The 18,835-nt window shown below is 39.7% G+C and overlaps 1 protein-coding gene across 5 annotated transcripts in view; it reads right to left on the reverse strand.

Annotated features, from left to right (window-relative positions):
* Nucleotides 1-18,835, reverse strand: part of UTRN (utrophin) — a 565,558-nt gene that overhangs the window by 78,960 nt on the left and 467,763 nt on the right. For all 5 annotated transcript variants that reach the window (XM_054021668.1, XM_054021666.1, XM_054021667.1 and 2 more), the window contains 2 exons: nt 14,256-14,457; nt 3,260-3,345 (listed from right to left, as the gene is read on the reverse strand). In XM_054021668.1, coding sequence (XP_053877643.1) covers nt 3,260-3,345; nt 14,256-14,457 — 288 coding nt within the window. The remainder of the gene's footprint in view (nt 1-3,259; nt 3,346-14,255; nt 14,458-18,835) is intronic.

Below are 18,835 nucleotides of genomic sequence, written 5' to 3' on the forward strand. Positions count from 1 at the left end.
TCCCCCCCTAAAAATAAAATGCAGCACTAGCAGTTCCAATCCTTACAAAGGATGAGGCGCCATGGGTTGCTTCTCCCACAGTTGAACTGGAGTCAGTTTTCCAGGATCTTGTACATTTCTTGAAAACTGAGTTACTGAACCAAAAGTAGAGATCTTTCAATGAACAGCCTTCCTCGTGGCATCCCAAATCCTACAGTTCCTAAGCACTGCATGGCATCATCCCAAAAGCCAAGGAAACAGTAATTTTCAGATTTTTCTGTCAGTCTCTAAGATTGTTTTAATTGCCATTCACATTTAGCCTCATATCCTGGGGATGAGTTCCAGATTCAGTGCCAGAGTTCAATAAATAATTAACATATCATTTATTCAAGTAAATTTACCTTTGTTTTCTGCTCATGAATTGTAAGCAAGCAGAATGTGCTTTTTTTTTTTTTTAAACGTATTTGTTATTTGAATTTTGCCAGTTGTTTTCAATTGTGGATTGATTGCAAACCATTTTCTGTAACTACCTGATAATCAGTCTTCAAGTTATGTTTCTTAGTTGTGACAGGTCAGATAAGTCACGTAGTGTTGCTTCTGTTTTCTGTCTGGATGAGTGTGAAAGAACTCAGTCATAAATAATCACGTGTGAATTTAAGCTTTGGTTTCTGTGAATACTTACATACGACTTTGAAATTTGTTTTCCAAGAGTATTTGTGCCAGTAGAACTAAATAACTCATAAATGGCCTATTTTTTCTGCAGTATAAATGATGTTATGTAAATAACTGATAGTAATAATAGTAATGATACTATATAAAATAACCGATAGTAGTAATAGCAATGAATAACAGGCATTTTGTTTATTCTGTTCTTAATATTTCAGAATTAGCCTAGGTTATATAGTTATTAAAGCAACTAATAAACATTTTAACACATTCATTAACTCTTTGTTTGCTGTATACCTCTAGTCTCCAGCTCAGGAAAGCACTTAAGCATGTTCTTAACTCTACCTCTATTCAAGAAAACACACAGGCAAGTGCTTAAAGTTAAGCATAAGGATTTTCCTGAATAGGGATGCTTTCTTGAACTGGGGCTTTAATTGTGTACTCCTTTTTCTTAATACAACTAGGGATTTTATTCGATAAAGCTTCTTCCTTATATCACCTACACAAATCCAGTCTTGCAAAGACGACTGAGAAGCAGTTTAATTATATCAGGAATTGCTACACCAAAACATATTTTCAGAATGCATCTGAGTCAAAGCATTCCTAACTCTATGGGACATGAACTTGGCTTTATGTGGTTGATAAACAAATAATAAACTAATAATGTAAATGGCAGAGTAGCCCAGGGGGAAATTGTTCTTCATTTCCCATAAAACCAACTTCCCAAAAACAGAGCAACAGAGGAAGATGCTACCAACAATCTGTGTGGATCAGTTGCTTTAAGACAATTTGACCACATTAGATAATGCTCTGACCCCTCTAAAGAAAAGTCTTGTATTGTGACACGCTCTGGAGGTTCATCAGGAAGCGGACACTAAAGCTGACAATTATGAATTGTCAAAACCCGACATACTGAAAAAGAACCGGATATGGAAATGAAAATATAAAAAGATATTTTATGTTAAGTGACAAGAGTAACTGTTGAAGTCCTAAAAAAACAGATAAGGAAGCTATTTAGATATCTAAAGTCTCTATGATATGATGAGTTTTAGAATTGAACTTGTGATTGTCTTAGTACACAAATCTTCTGAGACAAGTTAACCTTTTGTGCCCCCAAAATACCACAACACTTCACTTTAATTTGTTTCTGAAGAATCCTGTAAACGTGTAAGTCAATTATGCAAATGTGTACTGGTGGTCAATTGCCACTTTTGTTTTATATTAGAAATAATTGCTGAAATTTACCTTCACCTAGCCAATTTACTATTCAACTTAAATGTTTGTATTTAGTCTCTACAGGCATATTTGATCAACAAGGTCTATTTTACATTGTTGAGGGCAATTTTGAGTTTGAAAAAAAAAAATCAACCTCTATGAAGTTTTTCTAAGCTTTTGGTTAGCTCTTACCATTTTATCAAGGGAATCTAACCTTTAGACCCTACAATCAGCTTTTCATTTTTCACAAATCCCATTCTGCTGCCTTATTATGAATTTTGATTTGTTGTATAGGGACTCAGCCCTCTCCCTTGTTCATGAAAACAAAGACCAATTCATATGAACTAAACTATGCTAGGGAATTAAAAAAAAAAATTTACAACATACTGGGGAGAGACTATGACTGTACAAAATCATAGATGTTGAAACTGGCCCCAATGCACAAGATTTTTGCTAATGTAGACATGGTAATCAACAGTTTACACGAAAGTGCTCTTTAAAAAAGCCAGGAATATAGTCCCAAAGAGCTCCACAGTTTTCTGTGAAAGGTATAACAAATATTCTCTCTATATACTTTTACTTACTTCTGCTTCTGTGAAATGTGTCGGACCGCTACTCCCATAAAAACTAATTTTAAGTTCCATAAGTCCATACTGTATTATTATAATTATTATAGTCTTCCCCTAGGATTGCACTAGTCCTTTGTTCTGAATTACTCATAAGTACTGTACAAAAGAATGTCACTCCATGTTTCTGCAACTATTTTTGCTAAATGTTGCTATTTTACTAAATGTTTTCAAAATGTTCAACATCCTCAAAAATTTCAAAATATCTAAATCAATATAACTTCATGCCTTTGTTGTATTACATTGGCCAAGGTTTTGGCAGGAAGTTCAGATGATGGAGCAGTATCTGCAAAGTGGCAGTCATCCGTCCTCAAACAGACCCATTTAATGCAGCTGCTGTATTTTGGTATATTTCCTTGCAGTAGTTTATCAAACCTATGCACCCGTTCCTACCAACTCTGACTTGTTTGATTTTTCCATAAACTGAACATATGAATGTTGCACTATTTTGTTAAATGGGCAAAGGATCATTCCAAATAAACGTAAAACAGGACATTTTTCTGGCTTCTCCATAGAAACCATGTACAACCACTTAATCCCGCTTTACCATATGTTGTAACTGCATAATTTACAAATCACAGCATAAAATCTACTTGCCCACACTTTACCACTATGACTGATGACCGCGCAAAAGCTAATGTTAATCTACTATCGCATCAAAAAATTTTTCTTATCCTGGACAAGAGGATAATTATGATTTTTGTTTAAATTATGACTGTCTTTTAATATAAAAAGTACAGATTTACACATTTTATGGAAAAGTTCTTACTTACATCTGTACTTTTCTTCTAGAAGACCCTTGGAAAGAGACATCAACCCAATCTTCAGGGACTGCACTCTGATTTTTCCAGTCCGACCCCTGAAATTGCACAAAGCTATTAGAGAGCTTAAATACAGTTAATATTATAATATAGGTTCATTCCAAATTCAAAACACCTGGCAAGTTATACAAACTATACCTAAATTCTTTAAACAAGATACTTCAGGTCTTTAGAACTGATAATCACATTAAGGGAATTCTACTTCACAAAAACTCCTCAACTTGGGTACGCGTCGTCTTAACATTTCACATTACCCCCAAAATGATGAAATTTAGCACTATAAAAATCATAGCATTATTTGCTAACTGTGATTTACACAACAAAAAGTACACACCAGCAGACAGCTGGGAAGCACACTGCACAGTGAGAGACGGGATCTGTAAAATGAAGCCGAGCTCTGATACTGTACAGATTCATTAATGTTTTTCACCCATTAATCTCTCTTTTTAAAACATTTTGGTGTATAGGTGCACCAGTACATAAACAGCTGAATGTATATGCTAATTAGAGAATGTGGAGCCGTTTGCAATATGACTTGAGACTCATGCTGTCTGACATTTAAAAAAAATATCAGGATACACACGGGGTTCCAAATGATACAATTTTAAACCCATAAGCAAAATGCAGTTCATAATTGATACTAATGTGATGAAATCAGGAAATGGAGAGAAAGCACCATAATTAAGAAAATTCAAAAGCTCATTGCAAAAACTGCACTAATTAAGGACTTGCTGATTTTTGCCTTTACTAATGACCCTTCCAAGACTGAAAAATATGCACATGCTTTTCCTTCATTTTTGACATGGTGTGCATGAGAGGAGGTGTTAAAGCAACACACACTACTCACACTTTTTTTGTTTGTTTATTTGAAAACAACGCCTTGTTTTGAAACAGAAAGTGAAACAAATTGGAAATTTGTCAAAGCTGATCCTTTCCTTTCCCGTGAACAGTTCTTATTTTGATAAATTGTCACTTTCTACTTCAAAAAATGTTGTCAAAAAATTCTGGACTAGTTCCAGTCTCAATCTCTCATCCCAGGCTCCTAGTCCAATTTCAGAATCCCCCATCCACCCCTGATTCCTTGTCCTTACCTCTGTTGCTAACCAATGCTAGTTCTTCCCCCTATATCCCAGCTCCTTGTCAGACCTATCTTTCCTTCCCTATCAATTCCTTCCCTCCTGCCCTACTGGTTCTCTGTCCCAGCCTCTTTGCCCAGCCAGATCAAATGTTTCTCTTGGCTCCTCATCCAGTCTCAGTCTCCTCGCCACCTATTGGCTCACATTCCCATACAGCACATTTTCCTCCCTAGATCCCGGTCCCCTTGACCAACCAGTCCTAATCTTCCTTCCTGCTGTTAATCTTAATCTCTGCCAACCCAAATCCCCAAGACCAGTTTCTCTCTCCCTTTGTCTTGCCAGCCTCCAATCCTAGTCCCCCTATCCGGGCTCCTTGTCTCAATCTACTCCTTCCAAACCCCAACGTGCTCATTGCCTTAATCTACTCACAGAGCCTCTCACAGACAGGCTGGAAGAGGAAGCTGCCTGATTTGAATGCAGAGGGAGAAAGAACCTCTCTTCCTCCTCTGCATTTGAATCAGGCAGCTTCCTCCTCTATGCTACCGGGACCTGGATCTGACACAGCACATATTAGCCCAGAGCTGCAACTACAGGTTAGGTCCCGCTCAGCCTAGGATGAAGAATGCCCAGTACACTGAGCATCTTCGGGGAATTTAGCTGTTAAAATATAAAAAGTCTGCACTGAGCATGTGCAAAATGCAATTTTGCAAAGGCCTATAAATTGGCCATTTTTGGGTGTATTTTTACAGGAAGAGGAAAACAAACATCCCTAACACCAAGGCCACACCTCTCCTCATCACCTCCCTGTTCCAAAGCATGGAAATGATAGAGCTTTTCATAGAAAAGGTCACCAGAATTTTTTAGCCTGGGCAAAACAATGCATTTTTCCCTAGCCTCATTTTCTGAGAAACAGCTGAACCATTTTCACTGTTATTTTCAAAAAAATTCACACTTAGCATGGAAAATTTTAGCCCAAATAGTTAAAGTTTTGACAAAGTTATAAACAGCTGAAAACAGGGTTGTATAATGAGAAGTGGATAATCTTAATAAGGTGCAATACTACCAGCCTGACCTATAATTTGAACCAAACACTCCCGAGTCCAATGTCACTATATTGATCTAATGACATTTGGTATGACACAACTCAGATGCATCATCGTAAAAATTACATGGACAAGGCAATGTAATTTATTGTGCACCTATCACTGTAGCAACTCAAAGTCATGATTTTTTGTTACATCACTGTGGGATCCTAATGGAAAAGAGTCCATAAAACCACTATAAGATATGTTGGGGTAAAGTTGCCAGTTCTTGATTAAAAGAGCACAATATGTGAGCCAGCAGGAAGACTGGAATTCACTGCCATTTGACCTAATTTCAAGTAAAAAAAAAATGGGACAAGATAAAAAATTACAGTAAATACAACATCTATGAATGGGTCACTAATAATTTTACAACAAAGCCACGATTCTTTATAGGAAGAGCGAACTACAAAAGAAAGATAATGAGGTGGCTCTAGGAGAACAACTTTGAGTCTTACAGAAAAGCTTGGGTATAGAACATTACCTAGCATACACAACCAGACAACTGGACATACAGAATGCAAGAAAAAAGCACACCCAGCCTTTCAAACAGGCATTCATACAGAAAGGACCGCTCACTTTAGGAGACCTAGACATTTGAAAAGATTAAATTTCCCTCCAAAATACAACAACCTGATAAAGTAGTTACAAAACCAGCAGAAAATCCATACAAGTTTCCTTATGGATACTATGTGATTCATTTAGGGGTCATTGACCACCATAGGGAACATACTATACGCCAGGTATTGTGTACCCTTAACACATGTGAAGCAACTGCTTCAGGGGGTTCTATAGCTTATTAGTCCATTTCCATATAAGTGACACACACATTTCCTAAGATTGGACAATATATGATAACCATAAGAGAAAATCTATTTATTTACATGTCTTTCAGATTAATTAAATTTATGGAAGTGTCCTAGTGTAATAATCTACCTGTGAGATTTATTAAAAAATCCATACAAAGTATTTGACTTCTCACACACACACTTATCTTCCCTCAATAAGACATTTAAGACTATCTCACATTGTACCTACAAGTTATATTTTCAATACTGTATTTTTAAAGGTGTTCTGGACTAGCCAAAATTATCTTAAGGAATCAAGTTTAAGGCTGAAACATATTTACGGGCCGATGCTAATCAACAAAATAACCTTTTGGTCCTTGAGAATGTAAAGGTTGCAGGGAGTCCGCTTCTTTTTTCTATCTAGCTTGAAGAATTAATAATTCTCCATGTGTCAGAAAATACCAAACACAACAGACTTCATTGTTGTCAACTATCTCTAAAAATAAATTGCTTTTTAAATGGCCACATACATCAGTAAGTGAGCTTTATTACAAACTGGGAAGTTGTTCAATCTGCAAACCACTAATTAAATCTCAGGTTGATAGCAGATGACAAACAGATGCTTTTGGAGGAAGTTTAATGATTTGAAACACTGTATACGTATAACACCAATGCAATAAACAAAGGAAATGTCAGGAGACAAATTATTTCCTTTCCAAAGGACATTTCAAAAATGGCAATTTAAAATGATTTCCCAATCTTTAATATTTTTGGGGGTGGAGAGTGAGGGGGTGAAGATGGAAAGAGAGAGAGAATATTTACTCTCTAACTCTGAGAGTAATAAATTAATATTTTTCATATTTGTACCCTAAGACTTCTTTAATCAGTCTAAAGAGTTTAGTTTCAGACATCATATCAACACTTTCAACACAATAACCAAATAATGTTCCAATGATAAATATGTAGGAATCAGAAGCTAATATTCTCCTTTGACACTATCCATTTTCTGATACTAAGCATGCAACAGCTTCCAAGTCAAGGAATGTATCTGAACCTGTCCCCCTCTCTGTTTTCCACTGATACATTTGTGATGAACTGGAAAAAATGTCTGCACTGTTTCTTATGACTATTGTGTGTGTGTCTCAGTTTCCCTGTTCAATTGTGTATTGCTGCCTGCCTGAATGCATAGAGTTAAATCGAAGGTAAGCTGTTAAGAGGCTGATGAGAGGCCCAGAAGGAAAGTCAACTAGTGTCATGATAAGATAGCCAGATACCCAGCTTCAAGGGAGTAAAAATAACAATGGCTGGGCCATCAGTTGAGGGGAGAAGTTACCTAGCTGGGTCCATCCAGGCTAGGATATCCTACGGATGACTCTGGAGCTGTGGGATTATTCCACTTTGCAGAGTCCTAGAGCCCAGGCTCAAGCCTGAGCCCAAATGTCTGTATCGCAATTAAACAGCCCCCTTAAGCCCAAGCCTTGTGAGGCTGAGTCAGCCCTCACAGGCCAGCCACAGGTGTCTAATTGCAGTGTACAAATACCCTCAGAGACAAGAGAAGGCTGCAAGGAGCCTGGGTTTTTTCTCCCAGCTCAGAGATGGAGAATAAGCCAGACTTGCCCCAGTGATGAATAGAAAGGTTAAACTTAGGTAAGAGAACATGTACATAGAGAAGTGGATTTAAAATTACAGAGACCTAAGTACTGTGTATCTTTTGGGCAAAATAAATCATGCTTTGTTTTGAAGAAGCTGTCTCTTACTGCAAACGTATGCTGTCACAGGCTCCCAAAGAGAAACCCCATGGTGTGGGTGGTGTCTTAAGAGACCTTGGAAGGCAGGACTGAAATTCTCTTATTTCTCCACAAGCAAGGCAGCGTTGTCAGCATAATCTTGGCCTGTGGTACCCATCGGGCTGCAACCAAAGACCTGATCTGAGGCTGGGCAAACAGTGGATGCCACCCCAGGAGAGGAAAAGGCCTGAGGCTTGAAGTTTGAGGAGGTGCACTCAGAAAGACCATTATTGCACCTAGACTGGTAACAGTCACATTCGTTATCTTAGGGCACAGGTTTCAGACCCTTCTGTGGCTCCCCTTCCCCTAAGAGCTTCACAAGATAAATACATGGTAGGTAAAGTCCCTCCCTAATTTATAACTGCTGGTTGGTCAATCAAAATGTAAATGAACCTAAGAGGGGTGAGGGAGGAAATTCTCCTCAGTAGGTTGGAAGAAGGGAACTTGGCACTGGGGAAGATGGGAATCCCTCATCTCTCAGAGGCCCACTCTGCTGGGGGGAGGGGGGAAAACCTTCTGGGCCCACCCCAACTAATCATAAATATTTGGGTGACAAGAGCATATGGGGAGAGTTTATGTGCCCCCCATATGTACCCCTTCCTGGGGGATCATGAAGGAGAAGATCTGTAACGACGTACATAGAAACTGATTAGTAATGCTTTAATGAAAACTGTATATTGGGGTGATTTTGGGACTGTTTTACTGTATGAAGTTTAAATCAATAAGATGTAACAGCAGATGCTCTATCTTGCAATGTATGTGGGGTTGCGGGGAGACAAGAACCTCCCTGGAGTACTTGGGAGATGCCTCTGCTCTCTTCATCTTGAAGTGGTAAGAGATATGTGATGACTTGGGGAATGTCTATGTACAACATATGAATTCTGACTGATTTTATGAAATCTACAAATTAACCTACAGTGTGTATTAAAATCAGCCATGCGCTGACAGGGATCATATCAGATATCACATACCCTATCTGGAAACAGCTACAGGACAATCAAAGCAGTCATTTACATGGAATGACTCTGCCTGGCAATACAGTGAAATTTGGCCAAGCTGCAGGAAACTGGTTTTCTGTCCAGTTTATCTGCAGGGAGGAGGGTTGGAGAAGTGGAAATGTTGCAGCAGCAAAAAAGCAACAAAGAAATAATGTGTTGGAACTGACTTCAAAAAATTCAAACTCTGTCTGGAACACAGAGACGTACTTTCCAAGCTAGAAGGAACCTTTTGATCATCAGATCTGAACAAGCTAGAGGGAGAGTGTTACAGGGGCTGAGAGAATGGACCTGAAAGCTAATCAGGAGGAGAGGAGGGTCTGAAACCACTGAACAAACCACCCAATGAGCACTCAGGACACTGGAAGGAGGGATTTTGTGGGCAGATTTTGTTATTTTTGTATGGATCCTTGCTTTCTCTATGAATGGAGTGCGTGAGTGAATGAGTGAGTGAGCGAGCGTGTAAGAACATACTTTGCAAAGTCTCTGGGCTCCCTGCTAAAACTGGCATATGTCCCTATGGCATATGCCCCTGGAGGATTAAATGTGTACCCACGAGGGTGGAGCTCTGGGAAAGGGTGTGCTTAACCTACTGGGGAGGCTTAGGGTTCAGCATTGGTCTTGGGGCCTAGGGCAGCTAAATCACGGGGCTCCACTTCTGAGAAGGGGTACTAGGACAGGGAGTCTGCACCCTGGGAGTGAGCCTGAGAGGCTAGAGCCAGAGACGCGGTCTGGATGCTGCTCAGACTCAGTGCGCTGAATGAGAAACACATGGGATCAGTGTTAGGATCCAAACAGGTGAGTGTGCAACAGGGGGAGCTCAACCAAGGCTGTGACAGAAATATAAGCTTGGAAGAATTTGATTTAAGGGAGAGTAAATATTTCACTGTATAAACACAAACCGTAGAAAAATATTTCCATTAATAAGAAGCAAAATTTACAGATAGACAAAGTGAGAAACTGCTACTTAAGAACTTAGAGTCCCATCTTACTGTGTATAAAACGTGTTGTAATGAAGGCTGCATAAAGCACGTATTTACAACTCTGTTAAAAATAATTATGGTCTGACCCCTCTCCCCTGAATTTTCTGCAATTGTGAACATTAAAATGATGATAATTCAAAAAGTGGTTAAAAATAATCAAATTATAAAAAAAAATGAGACTCAGATTCTGATAAACCTACAGATACATAACTCATTATACAATAAATAAATAACAGATGTTCCCTGTTGTAGCCCTAGAATTGTGGAGTTATTTAGATAGAGTAACTGATTAAAAAAATTCTGAGACACAAGGTGAGTGAGGTAATATCTATCAGACCAACTTCTATTGGTGGAAGGTACAAGCTTTCGAGCTACCCAGAATTCTTCTTCAGGTTGGGGAAGGAAGCAGAGTGTCTGAGCTAAACACAAGTTGAGATGAGATTGTTAAGAAGAAGGGATAACATATGGTAGGCAGTCACTTGAAATGAAATGGGCAATAGTGCTACTCATAAAGGGTTTGAAGTGGGCAATTAAGGGTAGAAGGCAGTGTGGCATGTTACAAATTGTTGTAATAAGCCATAAAACCCTGGTGAAGGCCATAGCTTTTGATGTCTAGCAGAGTTATGAATTTAAGTTCCCAGACTTGCCTTTTGAAGGTGTTTTGCAAGTTTCCCTTGAGGACAAGTATTGAATAGAGTGATCACTTTGTGAAAAGTGTTCACCCATGGTTGCTATGGTGTTTTTGTCTTTTATCATTTTCCTATGAGAGTTCATTCAAGAACTTAGTGATTGTCTCGTTTCACCCACTTAGTTGCTATTGGGGCATTTGATGCACTGAATGAGGTACACCACGTTTAGGATAAGCATGTGTAAGACCCATGAATCTGAAAGGTGTGTCGTGGAGTATACTGATCATTGTAGAGAGATACCTACAGGTTTTGCATCTGTTGTTCTGGCAGGATCTGGTGCCACTCTGAGTTGGTGTATCCTGGTTTATGGGGAGTTTGCTTCTGATGATGAGCTTGGCAAGGTTTGGGGAGTGGGGAGATTTGGATTGTCTAAAGACCAGAAGAGGGGCTTCCTGAACGATTTCTTTCGGGATATTGTCCCCATGAAACGTGTGTTGTAATTGATTGATGATACCCGTATGGGTTCCAGCGTGGAGTGGGAGGTGACAATTATGGGGAGTGCGATCAGTGGGTTTCTTTTTTCCTACAGTGAAATGAGTTCTCCTGGGGTATTTGGGTGGCCCTTTCCATGATGTAATCTACTCTTCTGGTGCAGCATCTTTGTTTGGTGAAGGAGGTTTTAAGTGTGTTAGGTATGTATAATGGGCTTTCTCCTTGAAGCAAATTCTGTGGTATCTGAGTGCCTGGCTGTAGAGAACATATTTCTTGGTGCGTCTGGAATGGTTGCTGGATCTGAGGAGGTAAATGTGATGAAAGGTGGGTTCCTTGTATATTATCGTTTGCAGCATTTTTAAGCGGACCATGCCATGGTGTCCAGTTGATGCTGATGTGGGAGTGGTCTAAAGAGATTTTGATGGATGGGTGGTGGTTGTTGAAGTTATGGTGCAAGTCCCTGAGGGAGTTTAATTCATGTGTCCAGGGGATGAAAATATTATCTATGTATCATTGGTTTCGTGGTACATTTTTCTAGAGATTCTTCCTCAAGGTGGCCCATAATGAGGTTGACAAATTGGGGAGCCATCCTAGTACACATGGCTGTAAAGTGTTATTAAACATGAAGTGGTTGTGAATGAAATGGATGAGTTTGGTGATGTGTTTTGGCTGGATTTCTGAGCATTGTGCATTATCTTGTGTGTGTTTGAGGCAGGCAGTGATGCAGTCATAGTGAGGGATATTGGTGTATAGGGAAGTGATAGTCATGGCAAGGATGGTGTTCTGAGGGAGAATGTTAACATCATGAAGTTTCTGGAGTAAATTGGTAGCGACTTGGAGGAAGCTGCCCCTTTGTCGAGAGAGTAGTTTAAGGGTGGTTTCTATGAGTCCTGATACTTCTTTGGTCGGAGTGTCATGATGGGTCTGCCTGGGTTCCCTTGTTTGTGCATCCTGAGAAGCACGTAGAAGGTCCCTGGGATGGGTTTGTGAGGGTATATGGTTGTAGAGTTTTCTTAAGAGTTTTTGGGGAAGGATTTGATGGTATCTTTAAATTCCATAGTAGGAGGTGAGAGAGTTGTCTTTGGCCTCGTTGACACAGTCATCACAATTAAGGACTACACTCGTGCCCCTTTTGTCTTCAGGTTTGACCACAATCTGGTGGTTGGATTTCAGGGACTGTGTAGCTATCCCCTCAGTGGTAGAGAGATTGTGGTGGATGTAGTGTCCGTTGAGATTTCACAGGCAATTTTTTTTCCCCTGAGGCATTTGATGTTATGATCCAATGTGTGGTTTTGTTCTCTGGGAATCAGATGATTCTTATTTCTGTCAGTGGGGATGTGGTAGTTGTAGATGGTGTCATCTTTGTTGTGAAATAATTCCTTAAGGAGGAATCGGCAGAAGAATTCTTTTAGTTCTCTTCATTAATATGTTATCAGGTTCTGTGGCTGGGCAGAATCAGTCCATTGGAGAGTTCAGATACTTCAGTTCTGGTTAGGCAGGGTGGGCAAACTTTTTGGTCTGAGGACTGCATCTGGGTATGGAAATTGTATGGTAGTGAGGGAGGGGTACTCTATGTTGTGTAGCATGGGAGGGCTCTATAAGGGATGTTACCGAGGGGGGGTGGCGGCGAAGGGAGGACACATGGGGTGTGGTGCGGGGAGGGTCAGAGGGCGTGGAGAAGGACAGGGGGGCGGCTCTACAGGAACTCTGCTGGCAGTGACACCAAGGCAGCCGTACCAGGCACCACAACGGGTGGAGGCACCCTAGCTGGGATGAGTGCAGCCCTTGGGTGGCTTCAAGGCTCCCGAGAGTAGGGCCGGAAGAGACCATGAGGAGATCGGGCACGCTGATGCGTAGGGGTGGGTTTCCAATCCTGGAAACTGTGTGGTGAGGTAACGCCTGCGCAGTGTGGCTCTGCGTGCCAGAAGATGGTGCTCATCAGGGAATTATGAGTCGGGGCTGGGGAGCGCTGGGTGGGGCAAGCCCCTGACCCCACTCCCTGGCAGGAGCACCAGGCGGGCAGAGCGGAGCAAGCCCCCGACCCCAATCCCCGGTGGGAGCTCGAGGGCCGGATAAAAATGTCTGATGGGTGGGAAGTGGCCCATGGGCGGTAGTTTGCCCACCCCTGTGGTTAGGGGTAGTCTTGATAGGTTGATGTTGTTAGGGTGTTGTTCAGTGTCCATGTTGTCCAGTGTCCAATATCTTGGTTTCTGCAGGAGGCAGTATTCAGTTGGTTATGGAGTTGTAGCTGGTTTCCTTTTTGTTTTTGTGTTGGATGGCAGTCATCAAGTTTTTTGACAGTTGCTTTGTAATTCTGGCCATTTGTTACCTTTAAATTTGGAATAGATGCTATGCAGGTTGCAGAGTTCTCAGTGCTTCTCTGGTTCTGCAACCAGCACAGTAGCACAAATTGCCAAATGAAGGACACACCTCCTTCAACCTTTTTATGCTTCTAGGGTAGCATATGTAGCTATATTACACACACACACATACATATATATGCTTGTATTCCAGGGCTTTTGAGTAGGTGGGATAAGAAACAGACCATTTTAAGTACCCATAGTATCACCAGTGAATCAAACAAACTCATAGTGACACCAATGACTCAGACAGAAGCTTTATCAATAGGAACAAATGCTTGTTTTTCACTGAAGTATTAAAGTTTTGCTATCATAGCTTCTCTCTCACCACACCACCCTTCCCAAAAAGAAAATCATAAAAAAAAAGAAGAACAGGAGTACTTGTGGCACCTTAGAGACTAACAAATTTATTAGAGCATAAGCTTTCGTGGACTACAGCCCACTTCTTCGGATGCATCCGAAGAAGTGGGCTGTAGTCCACGAAAGCTTATGCTCTAATAAATTTGTTAGTCTCTAAGGTGCCACAAGTACTCCTGTTCTTCTTTTTGCGGATACAGACTAACACGGCTGTTACTCTGAAACTTGTCATAAAAAAAAAGGTAGACAAATCTAGAGTGCTATGCTCTAGTATTTTCTTTTTTACACACATCATGTCAAGTACAACCCCACTGAACTCACTGTACACATGATATACATTTTGTGTATACTACATTGAAACAATGAGCTACATGCTGTAAGTAAGAACTCATTACTTACGTATCATACACGTTGAGCAGCCAGTTGAGACACATATCTACACAGAGAGGAACATTCACCATGTCCTTGTGCTTCTCTTCAAGTCCAGTGTAAGTAGTAGTGAGACAACTGATCACATCCTGGACACCGAGGAGCTGGTCATTTTGGCTCAACTTGTGCTCTTTGAAAACTTCATTTGTTCTGTTCAAATCCAACAGGTCCACTAATAACATAATAAAAAACAAAACAAATAATAATGATGCCTCATCACTGGATTCAGTGTTTGCCTCCTGAATCCTCATGTCATTATAGCATTAATTAAGGCAGGTTAGCTGAAGCAGTGGCTTAGATGTATTAACACTGGTGAAGCACTCCTATTAAGCAGGAAGCTACAGCTTTGGCTGTTTTTGTTTCTTGTTTGTTTTCTGGGTTAATTTGGGGTTTTTAATCTTACAAGCAAACAACAAAAACATTACGCGACTCAGCATATTGTTTAAAAACAGCTTATGAGAATTGTATGATCAGAGAATTCTGCCTTCAGCTGCAGAATTCAGATGGGATTCCACTCACTTTACTGAGAATCTTCTGCACAGCTCAGAAGGCAGAATCTGGCCTTGACTGCTAAGGTGTCAAACTAGCATTGAAGGGCTCTAGTAGTGTAAAACTGTGCAAATTCTTTGATAGTAATATTTGACAGTAATGTGCATTAGGGATGCAATGAGGACTGATTAACTGAATAGCAGATGCAGAATTATGAAGATTTAAATGAAACTAAGGGGAAGCAGCTTGATGTAATTTTCCAGAAAAATATGTAATTTTCAACTTATATTTTTATCCTATTAGTCAAGGTGATAACATGCATAGTCATGCAAAATCTTCAGGCTCCCTCCATAAAAGAACACACTTCTGCTATGAATTTCTGATGGATAACAAGGAGTGCTGATACCAAAAAGCACACTCAAATGTAATAGTGATCATGAAAATCTAATTATCAGCTGGATGATGAGAAAGAAAAGAAGGCTTTTATTGAATTCTTCCAAGTCACTTTATGTAATGAAAAGAGGCATATCTTTGTCTAAAAGGAAGAAAGGACCATAAAAGCCAAATGGTTTCATAATTCTCAGTGACATCTTTAACTACACAAGTTGGAATTTTAGCAAGAAGTAGTGGCAGTTTCCTGGCATCTTTTCCCATAGTAAGTATCTATAGCATGAATTTCAAACTCCATCATTCAAAACTGTTTCTTTGTGGGCAGAGTTAGTAGTGCATTAACACTATAGATGTCATTTCTCAATGGAAATAAGTCTTGACAATTTTAGGATGAGTTATAAATTGCTGTATATCAGTATAAAATAAGGACCCCAGGAGGGCCTAAGTCTTTGTGCAGCAGGGGATGCAGCGTCAGATTGGTTCAGCATGGCCTGTAAAATGAGATACACAGAAAACAGACACCACAATGGCAAAAACTAAAATGTTACTAGATGGCTAGCTATCTTTCTTTCTTCTGCCTATGAGTAATTCAGTTGAACCTCAATGTTTTCTTGTACTACACAGAAGGATATACATTGTTTAAAGAAGCCTACTTTCCCTATTCCGATTTTGTCCAATCCATTTTCCTACACATCTTTGTAAAAATGAGAATAAGGCAATAAAAGATTTCCTGTACATTCCTTGCCTTTCCCTTTCCAAACACATGCATATTGTACTCTGACTTTACAGCACTGATCCATATAGGTTTTTTTTGAAGGAGAAGTTATTGTCAAATATCTCAGGCTTGGAAAAAAAACACTACACATGCACAGGCTGGATAGGGGAGGACTCTTAACTATAGCAAACCATTTGTTGGCATGGAAGCTACTATCCCTTGCAGTATCAGGGTAACATTATACAATAGTTGGAATGAGTGAAATACACTCAAAATGGCACACAAGAAAATTAACATTCAAAGATTGAAACATACACAGTACAATAAATCTTTTATTTCATATTTTGGGGAGTCAGAAGCAAGAATATGAAGTACTATTAATCTTCAAACATACCAAGTCCAAGCAGGTTGAAGAGTATGTCATTTTTTTCACATCCAGTGTGTGTGAAATACAGGAGAGAACTCAGAATTGTAAGATTGTCGTAACTGGTGTCATTATACATTGTTTTATTATTCTTTCCATGTTGGTAACTGCAGCTTCCCCAGTATTAAAATAGAATGTCTTCATCCTTGTTAGTTTATTTCATTAACGCAATGGGAACTTCCCACCCCTTTTGAATGCTAAAATGGAAGTAATGGTGTCTGGAACTGGATGTTCCTACCACAGTGGCCTTTGCAATGAAAACCTCTGTGCAAGAAAATAATGGAGCTACTCTGTTGACTGTAGGACTTGACGTGTTATGCTTATGAAGATCTTTATTAACAGCAGTGCTTAAGATACTGGAGGAATTCAGCTTTTAGCTTTATACCTCACAATACATGAAAGAACTGAACACACTTTAAGGGCAGTAGAGTTAGAGCACTTAATGGAAATATTTTATAGTTATGTAAATTAAACTAATAAATCAATGCAAGTGTAATAATGTCTTGGGTAAGACTAATTGCTTGTGGAGGCAAGAAGGAATTTACCCTATCCCAATGTACAGCACTGCTCATCTGGCTAGCTGAATCTGGACATAGGAGGTAATCATGCAAAGCATTAGGTACTGTCCTCTGTCAGAGACAGTATACTGAATTCTATAGACTGGTGGACCAGGTCACAACACCACTCACTCATGTGAGTGAAGTTCTTTCAGTTCACGTGCAAATCTACACCAGTGGATGAATGGACAGAGATCATCTTTCCCCACGGCTGGATTCACTTCGCCATTCCCGACAGAGCCAAGGAGAGAGGATGACACGGGGAAGGAAGCAGTTTCCTTACCCAAACAGGATGGGATGGGAATTTACTGCAATGGCACATTGAAGGAACATCACTGAAGTGTATTTTTCCCCTTCTTTCCACTTATGTTTTGAGTCATTAAAAGGTAAGGTCCCAGTATGTTTGTCTAAGGCCCAGTGATGGGTTAATCCAGCCCTGGCATCCACCCCACATAACATATGAGAGAGAAAGTGCATGTCCTCATGTAACCTTTTGCAGATGATAAACTGTTCTTTATTTACTACAAAAATCAATTTATGGCAGAATCTACCTTCCAAAGAATAGACTAGAATGAAAAAAATTATTATTCTGCCTGCTTACTATTAAAAGAAAAAAATTCTCTCTTCTCAAAAGGTCAACTTTTTAAACGCCACAACAGCAAATAAGTTAGGGGGACAATTTTGTGAGGTACCCCATCAGATTCATGTAAATGAACAAGATCGGTCTCTGGCTGATGTACGTGTCTACTGATAATTATATTTTGCACTGAAATAGCATATTACATGCAAAGATCTGAAAGCACTTTACTAGTATATTATACTAGTTTCAGAGATGGATGAATATCACAGAGAAGTTAAGTTTCTTGCTCAAAGATGCATAGTGAGTCAGTGGCAGAACAGGGGAATAGAACCCAGGAAGCCCTATCTCCACTAACCTGCTCTTACTATTAAAATTCTATCTTTCTGTTGAGTGGACACAGATTGTAAACGGCAGCCCAAAAGCTGGATTCCAGCAGGGTCCTGAAATTATGTATTAATTAATTGGGTTATGCAGCTCTACTACTGCGTTACCAATTTACACTGTAAAGTCAAAGTCCATCAAGTGTCAGTAGGATTAACACTCCTGCTTCAGCTTTGCCCTTGCATTCTTCTCAAAACGGCCTTTTCAGTTATACACTCTGCAGCTGTGACAGCAAATTGGCACATTTTACAATCTAGGATGACCCTATTTGTAGTGATTCAATTTGACACTTTCTTTGCCTTAGTACATAAGCCAGACATAAGCCTTTCTGAAGTGTTCTACATTCAGACACCTTTAGAGACATTCTACATTTAAATTATGAGAAATGATTTTCTTTTTTCAATGGAAGGCAAATGACAACTTGGTCCAAGGGGTGAATGAGAAAGAGGCACAGCAGACATGTCCATACTCTTCCTAAAAAAACCCCAAATCAAAAGCAGAATTATAGATTTCTCATTTTGACTCTCTTTATATATAGGCTACCCTGGGTATATGCTAATAGGGCGCTCTGAATATCTCAGTAGTAATCCTAAGAACAGAAATGTTCTAATTACTATGGTCACAAGGAATCAAACTGCAGCCTGTACCTTTGGCTGGATGTTAGGTATTCATTTGTAAGCAAACAGTGACAGAAAGAATAGCATAGATTTTTGATAGCATTTATAAAATCAGGCTAGCAAACAGAGTTTGGGTAAAGGAGGCAAGAAAGTGTGTTTTGAAGCTGAAAATTCCTCCGAGTAGTTTGCTTTGAGGTGCAAACAGCAATGTGTTTCTCAGAGATCCGTATGCCTCCTGAGTCCTCCCCTCCTGTATTAAATAAATCCATTTTCCAAAACACATGTACAATTAAGTTAGCAGATTTCTTTGGCTGTCTCTCCTTTCTTCAACTTGATAGCTACATTCTCACGCAAGACACAATGAGACTCAGGAGATAAGAGTTCTATTCATGGCTCT

Source organism: Malaclemys terrapin, chromosome 3 (assembly GCF_027887155.1).
Source record: "Malaclemys terrapin pileata isolate rMalTer1 chromosome 3, rMalTer1.hap1, whole genome shotgun sequence".
Classification (NCBI taxonomy): domain Eukaryota; kingdom Metazoa; phylum Chordata; order Testudines; family Emydidae; genus Malaclemys; species Malaclemys terrapin.